The 14,276-nt window shown below is 54.1% G+C and overlaps 2 protein-coding genes across 2 annotated transcripts; both read right to left on the bottom strand.

Moving 5' to 3' along the window:
• Nucleotides 1-1,598: 1,598 nt before the first annotated feature.
• On the bottom strand, nucleotides 1,599-1,949 carry BESB_017480 (histone H2Ba; the record flags this gene model as incomplete). Its single annotated transcript, XM_029360463.1, has 1 exon — nucleotides 1,599-1,949. The coding sequence occupies one exon, from the start codon at nucleotides 1,947-1,949 to the stop codon at nucleotides 1,599-1,601; it is 351 nt and encodes a 116-aa protein (XP_029216439.1).
• A 1,406-nt stretch (nucleotides 1,950-3,355) lies between these two features.
• Nucleotides 3,356-13,463, bottom strand: BESB_017470 (uncharacterized protein; the record flags this gene model as incomplete). The annotated part of the gene is made up of 14 exons (XM_029360462.1): nucleotides 3,356-3,771; nucleotides 4,026-4,510; nucleotides 4,954-5,161; nucleotides 5,485-5,689; nucleotides 6,009-6,668; nucleotides 7,088-7,347; nucleotides 7,378-7,439; nucleotides 7,956-8,730; nucleotides 9,287-9,586; nucleotides 10,166-10,685; nucleotides 11,109-11,198; nucleotides 11,787-12,085; nucleotides 12,994-13,048; nucleotides 13,413-13,463. The coding sequence occupies 14 exons, from the start codon at nucleotides 13,461-13,463 to the stop codon at nucleotides 3,356-3,358; spliced, it is 4,386 nt and encodes a 1,461-aa protein (XP_029216438.1).
• Between the last annotated feature and the right edge of the window lie 813 nt (nucleotides 13,464-14,276).

The raw sequence follows: 14,276 nt of genomic DNA, 5'->3' as shown, positions 1-14,276 counted from the left end.
GGGGATTACTACTTTGAGGAAATCTAATAAGTGTTTATTTAAAGAAGGTTGGAGTTTCTCCACATGCAGTCGACTCTGTGAGAATCATGTGTTCATTAATCCACGTGACACATTCCTTCATCTGTCACAGAACTGGCCTACGGGATGCTGGAAATGCTGAGCAAGACGATAAGATGTAAAAATCTAGGCTATGTCATACCCTACTTGTCCACTGATGCTGAGTTCGGCCTGTGTTAATCTTTTCTGTAAACCGATTTTCTAGTACAAACAAAGCACTATAAGGTTACTAGGCTTCCTCTTTTTGCTCGTGTTTCTCTGTCAAGGGGCGTCGAGGTTAGGGTTTAAGATCGCGGAAGGGGCTACAAATTGATCATGGTAGTTTTGAGATAATCCGCTTCTAGATGATCGGTGTGGAAAGTGGTCGTGCCTCCCTTGTCTTTACATTTGAGCTGAGTGTAGCCCGAACTCAACAGCGGATAACTTTTCTGTCTAGCCATCACAAATGACTATCATTGGGTGGGGGGATTCGTCAAAAGTGGTCAGTGATGACCACGCTAGCGCGACGACTCTCTCGCAGGTCCGACAAGAAAGCACCAGATGAGCATGCTCGGAGCGCAGCGAAGATTTCTGCCAAAAGGTTGTATCCGTCACGCATAAGGAGAAACAACTGACCTGAGGTCTGATATTTGTGGTTTGTGAGTGGAATGGAGGCGCCACGGTAAGGGAAATAACCGAAGCCTACGAGCGGTAAAATAGCCGTGCTAACAATCTAATCATGAGTTTCGAGCATGATAATCCAGCGCTCGACCGCAACTGGCTCCCTGCCGACTCCCACGGGCCTCTCTGTCGGATGTCCCCTTACGCTCTCCGCGTGAGCCTGTTCGTGTGCCCAGTCTTGCATGTATTGTAAGATGTTGAATGTGACAGATGCTTCTGGGACGCTTTGCTCTCGCGGTCCAGACTACAGAGTTACCGGTACGTCCGGGTCGTGAAGCAAAAATTCACACCAAGCAACCTGCGTACCAGCTAGATATCGGCCATACCTCACATGGCGTCACAGACTGCGGCAATCGAAAGCTGTAGTGACCCTCTAGTTCTGAATCTGTACTGCAAATCAGCTGTGCCCCTCGTTGTGACCTTTCTGGCGACGCTGGAGTTCCCGTGACGCAGTCACAGGGGAACACAGAAAAGACATGCAAACAATCGCCACCTCTGATCATCGAAAGACGCTTGTAACAGTGAAGACGGGATATAGAGGCGCCCCTGGAGTGCAAAGTAATCGCCTGTAGTACCCCTTTGCTATTCTCCGTCAGCACAACTGACCAGACCCCGAATCGGCACTGAGAACAGCCAGAATACCTCAGCAGAAGACAAGACGAACGACAGCTCCCAGGGATGGAAGCGTTTTCTTTGAAAGGGTGGCTTCTAGTGAAGCCTAAAATATGATAGGAATGCAAATATTGATGCCTGAGCCATGAAAAGAAATGAGCGTACTATAGCTGCCGAGCTTTTGGAAAATCATTCACATGGGGTCCGCGCCATGCTATCCCTTGGCTTTTGCCGTAGGGGCGTGGCACGTTTCTTCCCGCACCCTCAATTTATTTGCCGGTATACTTGGTGACGGCCTTGGTTCCCTCGGAAACAGCGTGCTTCGCGAGTTCGCCGGGGAGGACCAGACGAACAGCGGTTTGGATTTCCCGGGAAGACAGGGTGTCCTTCTTGTTGTACTTGCAGAGCTTGCCAGCCTCCGAGGCAATCTTGTCGAACGTATCTGCAATGAAGGACGTCATGATCATCATGGACTTCTTGCTGATGCCTGTCTCGGGGTGCACCTGCTTGAGGACCTTGAAGATGTAAGAGCTGTAGGACTCAGCTCTCTTCTTCTTTCCCTTTCCCGACTTTCCGGAAGCCTTGGGCTTCGCGGATTTCGCAGACTTCTTGGCCACCATTTTGTCAGCAAACTTAGAGAAAAGAACCTCCAAATACGGTTGTGGATGCGAAAAGAGGCACACACGCGCGCAAAAAGCACAGGTTGTTGTATGGGCAGAAATCCAGAGGAACGATTGTAGTGCGGGACGTAGGCGTCCACCAAACCGCCCCTCCACCCCCCGCGCGGGTGCAATTCAGGCGACATTCTACGGGGACGCGTCGTCATGAACACGGTTTTTGCACTGCACCACCGCCGCTGGCTCCTCCACAATGGTGGCTAGTTCCTACCCCAGCTCATTCCAGTGCGCATGCCCACCCCCACCGCGGGGTAAAAGCGCGTCCCGTTCGTCTGTCTGGTGGGACTCCTTTTCCCTTCCCAGCCGACACGCGTCTGTCTGCTTTGCTTGTTTTCCAAGGCAGGTTTCCATTCCGCTTTGTGCGTTGCTCCGTCGTGCCTCGGAGCCAGGATGCCGGGACAGACAAACGGCGCGAAAGACCGCAGCTGAAGGACAGCACACGCGGTGGGGGTGGTCCACCGGTGTCTGCACTGCCCGTAACGACGAGGCGTTTTCTGCCGCGATAGAACGCGGGTTTTTCTTATATGCACTTCCTCTCATCGTGGGCTTTCGAGCGCATTTTTCTGGCCATTGTTTCGGTGTTTTCAGTGCAAGTGTGGGGGGGGCGGCTCTGGGTGCTGTCACAGTATCAGCCAACACCGACCAACAAGGTGTCAGCGTGTTTTCTCTGTGGTTGTCTAACGTGTGCAGGTGTCCCTCCGTGTCTTCAGCGGTTGAAGTTGTAGTTTCGACCAGGATGTAACTCTAGTTTTTCAGGGACAGTTTGTTGCTGGGCTGCTGGAGTTCCGAGTAGAACCCGGGGCTGCGCAACAAGGAAGTAGTACGGGAGTCAGGAAATGCACTTTTTGCTTGAGTGCCTCCTAGGTCGCTGTCTTGCCCGCTGAAAGGCTAATGCCCACCGCACAGCCAGCTTTCAGTGTGACACCGCTTCCCTCTCTGCTAGACTCAGCAGAGAGGCACCCGTATCAGAAGCGCCTTCGACGACTTCCGTAGACAAACTTGGACCCGCGGGATGAGTTAGTGCTCCCGATGTGGCGGTACAAATACGTTTGCCAGTGCATACCGTTGAATACCAGGATTGCTGCGAGTGTCAGTTCAGAGTAGCGGTTTCGCGTTTGGCCCGCGCTCGCAAGGCACCTCCAGGGTTGCTTCTTGTCAGAACAGTTGGAATGCACTCGAGGCCCAAGTAGTAACGGGCCGTGTGATATCGCCACAGGGAAGGTCGGGGTTTTCGTGCCACATCATGTACCTCACAGGCGACACGATCAGACGAGGATAGCAGTGCCAAAAAAAGTATGCCAGGGTTTTCATTGTCGTCAGGCCATGAATCACCGTCTGTCGTTCGCATACTATAGATCGGAATCAAGTTCCCTCTCGGATAGTGCGCCAGGCGCGAGTGAAGATAGCGTAAGTTGAGACAGCTCCTCTGTTAGCGTTCGATGGATCTGCGATGCCTCACGTGCAGTAGCTCGTGAGCAGAATAGCGACAGATTCTGGCATTGTTCAAATGCCTCCGTCAGCTTCAACTGGGCGGCGTGTTTCTCATCCGCGAAATTTTGCTCTCCGCGGGAGTGCCGTGCTCCTTCTGGAACTCCGTCTTCCGCGTCGTAGAACAGATCGTGCAAACGCTGTAATCCGCGTCTCCACGTTTCTTTGAACTCTTCGACCACACACCGCATTACGGTGAGGAGCTCGACGAGAGCGGCTTCATAATGCTCTTGGCACGCCAGGGCCTGCGCAAGTACCTTCCGCGCCGCGGGAGAACCTGTAACCAACACAGACTGCCACACGAAACATGCATCCATCTACATCAGTTCTTGAGACAGCCTCTCTTTTCGATGCCTCTGAGCTGTGCGGTGCTCCTGAGCGTGTGCTGGGGGTCAGGCTTTCCCCTCGTGGCAGTTCCTCCTCGTGATGTCCGAAGGTTGCAAGGCAGAGAGTCCCACAGAAGATGGCTGAGTCAAGCAGACGAGCAAGAGGTCTAAGTCCATTCCCATTTTTTTGAGTCAATCACCCTACCTGGCTCCTCTTCCAGCACCATTCTCGCGAGAGTCTCTGCAGTCTCTGCTCCGCACGGCCCTCGTGTGCCAACGTAGGCATGCGCGACTTCCACTAGAAGTCCGCCGCCCCATTCGATGGAGGTGATCTCCGTTTTGTCATCGAACAGGTTGTCAGGGTCTATTCTTGAGTGTTTTCTCTCCGTGACAGCGCCTCCCAAGGCAGCCAAACCTCCCTGCTGCTGAGGCCGCTGCAGCCCCTTCTTTATCATGAAGCGTGTGCACATGTCTGCCTCTTCCGATCTCTCCAGCGAAAGAAAGCACAACGCCAGATAGCCCCACGTCTCGCCCCTGTCTCTGTCCTGCGAGTTGGAGGTTATGGCAGCCTCGACGGCAGCTGAGAGATCGCCGAGGCGGTACAGGGATACTGCGACGCCTAGCCAGCCCCCAGAGGTTGTAGAGTAGTGGAGAGATTTCTGGTAGAACGCGCGAGCCTGCTCGTAGTCTCTGACGCCCACAGTTGAAGCAGTTAAACACCCAGTTTTGGTAAGAGCAAGCGAGCTAAAGCACTGAGCAAGTGCTTCTCTCAGTGATAATATTCAGAAGCCTTCGCCTGCTGGGGAATTGACGCAAAACGTCAAGCGAACGGAAACGCCCAGCAACCCAGAAGACAGCATCGCGCTCCGCAGCTTGAAGGGGGACACTAAAAAGGTGAACAAGCCGCTTCCCCCTTCGAAGGATGCCGTTGTGTTTCGACAGACGCGTCTTTCTTCCGCGACGACAAAACGGATAGTAATCACGTGGAGCGCAAGAACGGTTTGACGCAGAACCCTGCCTTCGTGTCACTCTCCTACGATCGCAGCGACCCACGCCTCCTTTGTGCTTTGCCTAGGGAGCCTCCGCTGTTCACACTCAGCCGTCGCGAAGAAACAGTCAGCAAACTGTCTCACTTGCGCATGAGCATGAGTTCGCCCAGGCGAAGGTAAATCACGCAGTCTTGCGGCTCTTCTAGAAAGTCTATGCTTTGCTGAAACGCATGCGTCGCCACCTGGACCAGCCTCAGGCGATAGTACGACTCCGCCAGCAAAGAAAGAGCCTGACGGTGTCGAGGTTCCGCCCCAAGTAGCCTGCGGAGGGCTCGCGCAGCGCCGACGAAATCTGGAGAGAAACACGCGTGAAAATTATCACGCAGACATGACATCTGCGTATATCTTTAGGGCATAATAGAGTGACTCGATCACGGCGTTGAAACAAAGTTCAGCAATCCATTTTATACAGATAGACATACTTACTCGTGAGAGGTCTGCAGCAACCCATCCGTTGGCATATAATATATATAAATATATATACGGATACATTCCGCGCAGGTTTTTTCGGTGTGAGTGGCGTTGTCACCGGTATATAGGATCGCGCCCGAACGAGATACGGATGTACCTGCAGCATTTAGTTTCTTTAGATTGAACGGTTTCTGCCCAGCGCACCTTTTTTTAGGAAGAGAGCCTTCGCCTTGATGAACGTGAAGAGACCGCTTTTCGCTGTCTGGCTGTGCACGAACTCGTCTCCGCGGTCCACGAAGGAGAGGCACAGCGTCGGGAGGCCGAAATTGAGAAGCATCAGGAGGAACGACAGAGTGGGATAGTCCACCGTTGCAGGCGAGTAAAAGGTGTCCTTTGCAAAGACGGGGAGCTGCGAAACACGCCAAAAAACTCCGAGAATTCGCCAGACATGTCCACGTGGACATGTCCAGTTCAAGGGACAAGCGTGTGCCTTATGCAAATACGTGTATAAACAGACATCCGTATCTACTCCTCTTCGTTTCGCCCTTGCTGACAACGCCCCTACGAGTGTGCGTTAGGCCGAGTGGCTGTCTGCTGAATACCAGTTTCAGATGCGCTAAACTCTAAAAACTAATTCTTTTTCGCGTATCATCGCTGCAGAACGTCAACTCGTTCGCTACCTGTGCTGTGCGCACAACGCAAGAGAGCCACGCACAGGAGAGCCCTACCATCTGCTCAAGTTCATCAAATAGTCCTTCCATCCACATTTTTGTGTTGGCGTGGTTCTGCACGGTCAGTTTATCCTCTGCACCGCTTCCTGCCTTTTCGCTTGTCTTCTTTTCTTCTTCCAGGTTCCGCAGCCCGGCTGCGACTTGTCTGCACTCGGCTTCGTTGAGGTCTCTTTCCGCCTCGACTATCGCCGCCGGCTTGAGAGTCAGCGCGAGGAACTTCATGAACTTGGCTCGATTTCCCGCGAGGTAGTGGCAGACGCTGAGACAGAAGAGAGGGAGAATCTTAGGCGGCGGAGCACGACCCTCCTCCTTGGCGTCTGACACACAAAAAGACGGCGGGCGCGTTCGCTGCTCACTTCGTTGCTCTTCTTCTCGCTTTGTCGCCGCGCCCTGCGAAAGACCGCGGCCGTCAGCGGCGGCCTGCGCCCGCTCTTCCTGCCTTCGCAGAGGCGGAACCGTAAGGGCGAAGGCTGGGGAGGAAAAAGGACTGGAGCAGAGATGACTTCGCTCGTCAGAAAAGGGAAACGGATCAAACTCCGTATCGCGCGTCGCGCCGCCACAGCGCTTGACAGAATAGGAAAACGCCGTCTCCGCTTCTCTGTAGCGCCCGCGGTGCAGCCGGCAGCAGCCCAGCATCAGCAAGGTATCTGAAGACGCCTGAAGCCAAGCAGCGCATGCAATCAAAACTATCTTCATAAGTAGACGCACATAATGAATGCACACAAACAAAAGGTGAACAGTGCAGATGCGTTGTCTCATGGACGCATACATGCAGATATGATGCACAACAGATATATGATGTAAATATAGTATATACATATATTTACAGGCGTGCAGATACATACGAGCGGTCTCCTCGCGTAAACGAGTCACACTAGTAATCCTGTGCGCACGTGGTATGCAAAGACAAACTCCGACTACACCAAGGATTCGTTTTCATGTGTATCGAAGATACCTGTATATACATATATATTGATCCGCGTGGACATAACAGATGCTGCGGCTTCGCCCATGGGGCGGTGCGATGACCTGCGGCGGCTGCCTTCCGTCGAGTCCTGCGTCCTCTGCGAGCTGACCTTGTCGGTTCCTCCTTGCGCCTTGATGCTCTCCCACAGCACTTCTTCCGCCTCTTCGACGTGCGACTCGCTGCACCTCAGCAGCAGGCGAGCGAGGGCGAACCACAGAGAGGCTGCAGCCGCGCCGTGGGGTTTTTCGAGTCTTTCGGCCGGCGAGAGCTGCCGCCGGTGGAGCGCGATCGCTCGCGCGAGGTCGCCAGTCACTTCTGCTTCGAAGGCCAGCCTCGCGAAGGCTTGTTCTGCGCCTTCAGCCCCGACGTCTACGTGCGCAGGAGTCGCCCCGCTCGCACGGGAAAGCAACGGGGAGTTGGGAGGGTAGAGCTCCGCGAGCTGCCGCAGGCTCTGACTGTGTCTGGAGGAAAAGGCGGAGAGGCGAAGGACGCCCCGCAGAAGCGAAATATAAATTGCCGCGCGAGTGGAGACTAACGGGAACACGAGGACGCGATAAGGGAGAGAGAAAGGACGGAAACCGAGGAGAGCTATGGACGGTAGCGCAGAGAGTCTCTCGTGTAGACGGGAAAACCTAGTCTCTTTCTCTCTTGTGTTGCGTGTGGCTCTCTCGAAGACGTATTTTTGGAGACACCGGGGAAGACAGCCTTCAGTTTTACGCAGCCCGCATCATTCACGGCGAGCAAATAAAAAATACACGGACATGCGCGGGTTAACATTCTTTCGCTCTTGCGCTGACGGCGGCCTTCCGTTTTCACTGAGAGATCCCGCCACCCGGCGGCCCCTGGGGGAGAAAAACCGCGTTCGCCGAAGCAGATAGGCGCGTATACCGCTACACTGGATACACACCTTCATATTCATATATCTATTTTCTTTTCTGTACATGTCTGTCTTGAGTATCGGCGTTTGTTTGGCTTACGAGGAGGTTTCGTTAACGATGTTTTGCATCGTCCCCACTAGGAACGCGAACGTCTCTGAGAGGAACTTGTCGAGTTTCTGTTGCAGCATATCCTCAGTGAGCGTGCGAGCCGCGTAGCCCCGCGTGGCTGCTGTGGCGGCCGCGGCGAGCCCAATGTCTCTCCTGACCCGGTCGCGGATCACGAGAATGACAACCCTCTGAATGTTGGCGAACAACTCGTCATAGCATCCATTCGCCTTCAGCAGTTGCACGAAGGCGCTGCTGAGTTCCTTCGGGTCTGGATCTCGATCTCCCTCCGCGGCTTGTCTGCTGTTCCCGCGAGTTCCGCTTGACGTTCCACCCGCCTCTCCTGGCCTGAGGGTGGTCTCGCTGCGGCCTTTTTCGCTCCTAGCCTGTGTCCTCTCGGACTCCACCGCCTCCGCTTCGTTCGCCAGAGTCCGCGCGAGCAGCCTCTGGCGGTCCTCGGGAAGGTTTCGGCTCATTTCGTGCGCGATCCACTGAATGCCCTTCTCGACGCAAGCCTTGAACTCCCCCAGCGATCTCTTCGAGAGAAAGGTCTCCCAAGGCAGCTGAGAGCCTTGCGAGGGCATCGGTCCGCCGCCCCAACTCCCGCCCCCGTTGCCTCGACGCGCAAATTCGTTTCTCTCTCTCCGCGTCTCCTGCGGAGAGGCGCTGCAGCAGACGCGCGAGGAAGAAGTTCCCTCTGCGGTTTTCGCAGACAAGTCTGGAGAAGGCGCCAGCGGCAGGAGGTCCCGAGGCTCCAGAGGCTGCAGAGCTGAGAAGAAAAACAAACACATGCACTCACCCCTATGAACTATGTCGCAGCCGATCTGAGTGCGCACGCCACAGGCTGTGGAAGGGCTGCAGTCGCACCGCCGGGAGGACATTTGACATATGCGCGTGTTCCGAGTTCTTCCGGCGAGGGAGCGGCCGGTTCTGCGGGCGCATTGCTTCATGCCTTGTCCTCGTACATAGAGGGACAGGTCGATCGACACGCGCAAGAAAGACGCACATTAAGGGTTCAGGGGGAAAAAGAGAGGTCGACGGAGGGAGACAGTAGTTGCGTAGATGTCAGCATATTTGGCGGTTCGTCTGCCTCACTTCTAACTCCTCGACCCCCTCTGATAGTTCTTGAGAAAAGCAACAAGCGCACACGTGCCCCCGTCGAAAGTGGAGAGTGACGCTCTTGGGAGGCCCTAAACGTCTGAAATTCCTCATGAAACTCTCAAAAACGAGACACCCGCTAAGCTCAAGAAGAGGCCTTTCCATCCACCCCATCCCGACCCGTTGCCCTCTCGCTTGTGTCCGTGTGTGTCGTTTCTTCCGCCTACGGAATTTGAGTTGAATTTTGATTTTCAGCGTCGTCTTGTTCTCCTCGAAGGTGTCGCGCGGCGTGTCCACGGAGGAGGCTAGGCTGCTTCCGGTCTCAGTTTTTTTCGCGCGGTCACCGCCCTCGAGAATCGCGGCGGGAGAGAGCAAGGTCTCCTCGCCATTCGCCGGCGCAAGCTGAACCGACTCGAGCTCAAACGTGCCTGAGACTTCGCAAGCTCCTGCGCGACGGAGATCCTCCAGCGGAATCCGCGCGCGTCCTGTATACCGCCGGCAGACCTCGACGAGCGCCTGAGAATCAACTGACAAAGCAGGAAAGCAAAAACTCTCGGTTCTGCCTTGCCTCGTCGCGCACCGCTCAGGGGCACCGAGAAGACCTGCCTGCGCTTCTGCACGAACTTCGGTTGGCGGCTCCACGCATCGACATAAAAAAACCAAAGGGACATACGTCTAAGTGAACGCATCCCCGCTCGGGCCGCACCTACGGATACATACACATATATGTGTATCTGTATAAATATATATATATATATATGTGTATATATATGTATATATGTATGTGTCTGCCTGGAATAATGCATGAGCTTTCTAGCACCACCCTAAACCACGTGCTGAGACAAGCCTGCGTTCGAAAAACTCTACTTTAATACCCGCACGTATTTGCACCTTTTTTTTGTGTGGCAGTGTCTGTCGCGCCTAGAGAGTGAAAACTTGAGAACGCTGAAGAGCCGGCTCAGGTGAACTTCACTGGCTGAGTGAGAGAGGTCACTGTTCTAGCAGACCTGCAAGCACGCGTTCAAAGTGTGACGCGTTCCTCTGCGTTTCGCGAGTGACGGGGAAACTGCACACTCGCTCTCTCTCCGCCCTCGCTGCTCCCTCACCCTTAGTTGCCGCTTTTCCTTTCGGCGGCGGGGCCTTTGCGTGTTTTGCGCCTCCTTTTGTGGCTTTTTCGTCGAGTTCTCTCTTCGGTCTCAGCGTGACGAAGGCCCAGAGGCCTGCGGCGGAGTCGACCGTGCAGAGGAGCTGCGAGAGGAACTGCCTGCCACGGTAGAAGCGCGCCTCTCGCTGCGCGCTCCAGGTCACGTGAGGCGCCTGCGCGTCGCTGTCCAGATCCACACGCTGAGGAAGGTCCTCCTCCTCGAAGACGCGCGAGTGCGAGATGTCAGACTCGAACTCCCCCTTCGAGGAGGCTGCGAGCGACGACGCAGAAGAGGCCGGCGCCGCCTCGCCCCCCTCGCGCCTCGCGGCCTTCTCGCTCTTCTCAGACTTCGTGGACGCCAGCTTCTCGGCGGCGCCCTTACTCTTGACCTGCGCCAGCGACTTGTCGCCCGCCTTCTTCTCCTCGCCCGCAGGCGGCAGCACCAGCCGCCCGCCGCCGATCTTGCATCCTAAAATGTGAACCTGCCACACACACAAGCAACAACCAGCGAAAACAGCCTCTTGGAGACACCCGCATGTGGCATCGCGCCCAAAACACGCCAGCCGACATCTGCAAATCGACTTGACATACGTGTAAAGCAAAGAAGGAAGAAGGTACTGCACTTGCACTTGCAGAGAATAGCGGGCACCGACGCGTGGAACCGCAGGCCATCCCATCGATACTATGGACCCGTTTATATACATATATATATTTGTATGTGTAGTTGCGGGCCTGTGGAGGCGTATGCACGCGTACGTCTGTATGCCCGACAGGGCTGTGTGGGCGCGCGCTGGCAGGCGCCATTAAGGCCTTCCGGCGTGGAGACATAGACAATCATTCTCCCCGCGCGAAAGCGCCACTCGCGGGTTCAGACGGCCTCTGGGTTGGGGCGTCTGCTGCCTCACTGAGTAGGTGAACGGATGGCTGTCGGCGTCCTGTGCCGCGGTTACGCCATACGCAGCCAACGAAGGAGGGAGGCGCGCCACTTCGTCGACCTGACAAAAGTGAGGGCGAGAACCAGAAGAAGAACCAAGCGAGCCTTACCCACCTATATCCGCTTTACAAATATATACGAACATACACATACTTTACGTCTGTACTTCTTGAATGAAAAGTAGGACGCGGAGGACCAAGAGAGACGCGGACGGCGGGGGTTTCTTCGCGTTCTTTGCTGCTTTTTATCTCAGATGCAAAAGAGAGAGAAGCTCCAAGAGTGGAGTCCCTGTTCACACATGGTGCCGCGTTCTATGTGGTTTCAGACGCGAGACACAAAACTCTCTCTGGCACGCCGTTTTCCTCCCGCATTCCATCTCATGCCTCACTACCATCTCTCTCTCCTGTAGCACTATTTCCGCTGGTGCCTCCCGTAGACAGCCTGAGCGCGTCTCAGTCCCAGAGTAACGCAATCTCCACACCCGCTTCTATTTACTGCGGAGTGCACAGACAGTGGAATGTTATTTCCTCGCACATCCCCGCGAGGACGCGCATGCTCTTCGAATGCATAAAGCCGCGGAAATAAGCACAATAGATACAGAGATATATGGCAGACTAGCGCGCATCCTCGCAGTTTACTCCAGACTTACTTTTACAGAGAAGATATTCCAGTCTCCAGCGTCTTCGGGGAACCCGAGCGGCGCGGAGGAGCGGAGGACGAACTCGATGCTGCATTTTTCCTCTGGGTCGCTGGCGCTATTCATCAGAGAGAGATACTCGGACTCGAGAGTGAATTCGAAATCTCCTTCCAACGCGGTTGCGTCGTGAATCAACGAAGTCAAGCCGAGAGTCAATACGCCAATAGCGGGCTTCTCCTTCAGCTCCGGGGAGGCGTCCACCACTCGCACGAGAAGCTTTTCGCTGCAGATTGCATCGAGAAGCTGCGCGCCTGAAGACGGGGAAGAAGAAACGCAGGGCATGGAAAAGTGCTTCGATTGGGCACCAGGTGCTGCACGTATACGGGAGAAAAAAATTCGAAAAAGCAGACAGGGCCGCGCTCGAGAGACGCCTTCACGCAGCCGCTCCAGAAACAGCAAAGAAAACAAGAGAGTTCGCATTTAAGGTAAAAAACGAGGAGGGACGACGCGTCGCCGGGGGACTACACGCTGCGTGGGGAACGTATCCGCTTAAACGCTGTACAGCAACAAGCGATTCAAATGCAAACCAGTGTAGGCGAAAACACGCACCAGAATCAACATGTAAACACAGACATATACACGACATGTTCACAAAGATCTTAAAAATAGAAGAGGTAGGCTCTCACTTCTCTGGAGGGGTACTTGAGGCGCCGGGAAGACGTAAGGCCCCGGAGAGCAAGAAGGACCTGCGACTTCGGACAAAATTGGAGACTCGAGAATGCCTGTGCCTGAGAACAAAATGAACTACATGCATGAGCACTTTCAGCAAGAATACTCAGAAAATTCGACAGGACTCGTGGTGTCTCCTTATATATTTGCACAGTCGACCGCCCTGGCGCCGTAGACATGAAAACGCCGCAGGAACTCTGCGATGAAGGGGCTTGCCTGTATATGTGGAAGTAAAGCGCGTGAGCCACGACTTCTTCTCGCTGGCAGAAGAGACAGCGAGTCCCTCCTTTGCTGGAAATACTTCGGAAATTGCGTTTCCCCTACATATATGCCCTCTGAGGCGCTTTCGTTTTCATCACACTATGTGTACATTGCGGTTTTTTACCGTCGCCAGCACACACATACGCATATCCACAGATCCCCAGTCATAGGCCCCCTCCGCGCTCGCTCGAGGTTCAACTTTTGCACTTTATTTTTTCGTCGCTCGTACCCGAAATCTCAATCCTCGTGGGAACCTCCTTGGGAAGGTTCTTGACCCTGTCCACCTAAAGAGGAAACGCGAGGGAGGTGAGGCCTCAGTACATGAGACTGAGACGCCAGGGGATATACACGCGCGTACACCACCAAAAACCAGGGGAATGCTGGCAGCGTCTACACGACGCTGAAAGGGAAACCTTCTCCTTCACGCCTCAGCGAGTGCGCTCTCAAATACATACATATTAATATATCTCTATATGTACAACATGCACAGTTACAATCTACTCAGACATGCAAACAGTATAAATACGTATATCTCTATATACATGAATGAATGTTATATGTTTTGTATGTGTATATATGATAGAATACATGTATGCATATTTATGTGTATGTGGGAGAGGACCGGCCTGAAGAGGCGGGCGTTCTCACCTGAAAAACCCAAGTGAGAGAATTGATTTGCTCGGTGGTCGGCGCCCTCATGGTGTCGAGAAAAAATATACTTCTGTGGCTCCTTGCAAAGAATCCCTGCGTTTCTGTGCATATTTCCTTCTCGAGAGGCTAAGTCACTTCACCCTCGAATCTGAAACGACGCTTTCCGGTTCACGCGAAGCTACACACGAGTGAGAAGTGTGCACTCCATCCACGCAAGCAGACCCCCTAGCATGGGGTGATTTGTAATTTTTTGAATTGGGGCGGTTCCTTTCAACCGCCCAGAGAGCCTGAGCCCAACGGCAACGACGTGTAGAAGAGCAGAAAGAGTGTGTGTGGAGGCGAACACGTGCACTCAGCGGAAAAGAGATCGCAGAAATTCTACGCGGGACTCATATGAAGCGACAAGCTTCTGGGACTGCGACTCGAATGTTTTGCTGAACTTGATGCGCAGCGAAAACCTCCGGAGGCGACAGACAGACTAGGGGAGGATCCCGCAGGCGCAGGACATCTTCGAAAGAAGCTCTCTTTAGCACTTCTTGTATCTAGACGGATCTATTTTCCTGTCCTGGAATGCAGAGACGTAGGCTCCTCCGAATTCAGAGACACCGGCACCGCTTATGCAAACATCTCTGCTGTGAACGAGGTTTCGACTCCCAGACAGCAGAACGCGCTCCGCAGACTAAACAGCGGCGACAGAGCCCCAGAGGCTCTATAGGAAAGTTGGGATACAGACACCGAAATTAGTACTGCATGCGAAGTCTGCAGAGAGAATAGATACTTTTGGTACAGTGCCAGATTAAAGAACATATTTAGCCGACGGGCTCCGCAAGAGGCTGAGCGCGTTCAAAAGGAGAGAGAGAT

The sequence above is a fragment of the Besnoitia besnoiti genome, chromosome X, assembly GCF_002563875.1.
Source record: "Besnoitia besnoiti strain Bb-Ger1 chromosome X, whole genome shotgun sequence".
Lineage (NCBI taxonomy): Eukaryota > Apicomplexa > Conoidasida > Eucoccidiorida > Sarcocystidae > Besnoitia > Besnoitia besnoiti.
The sequence above is the reverse complement of the archived record's forward strand: the minus strand, read 5'-3'. Positions and strand labels throughout refer to the sequence as shown.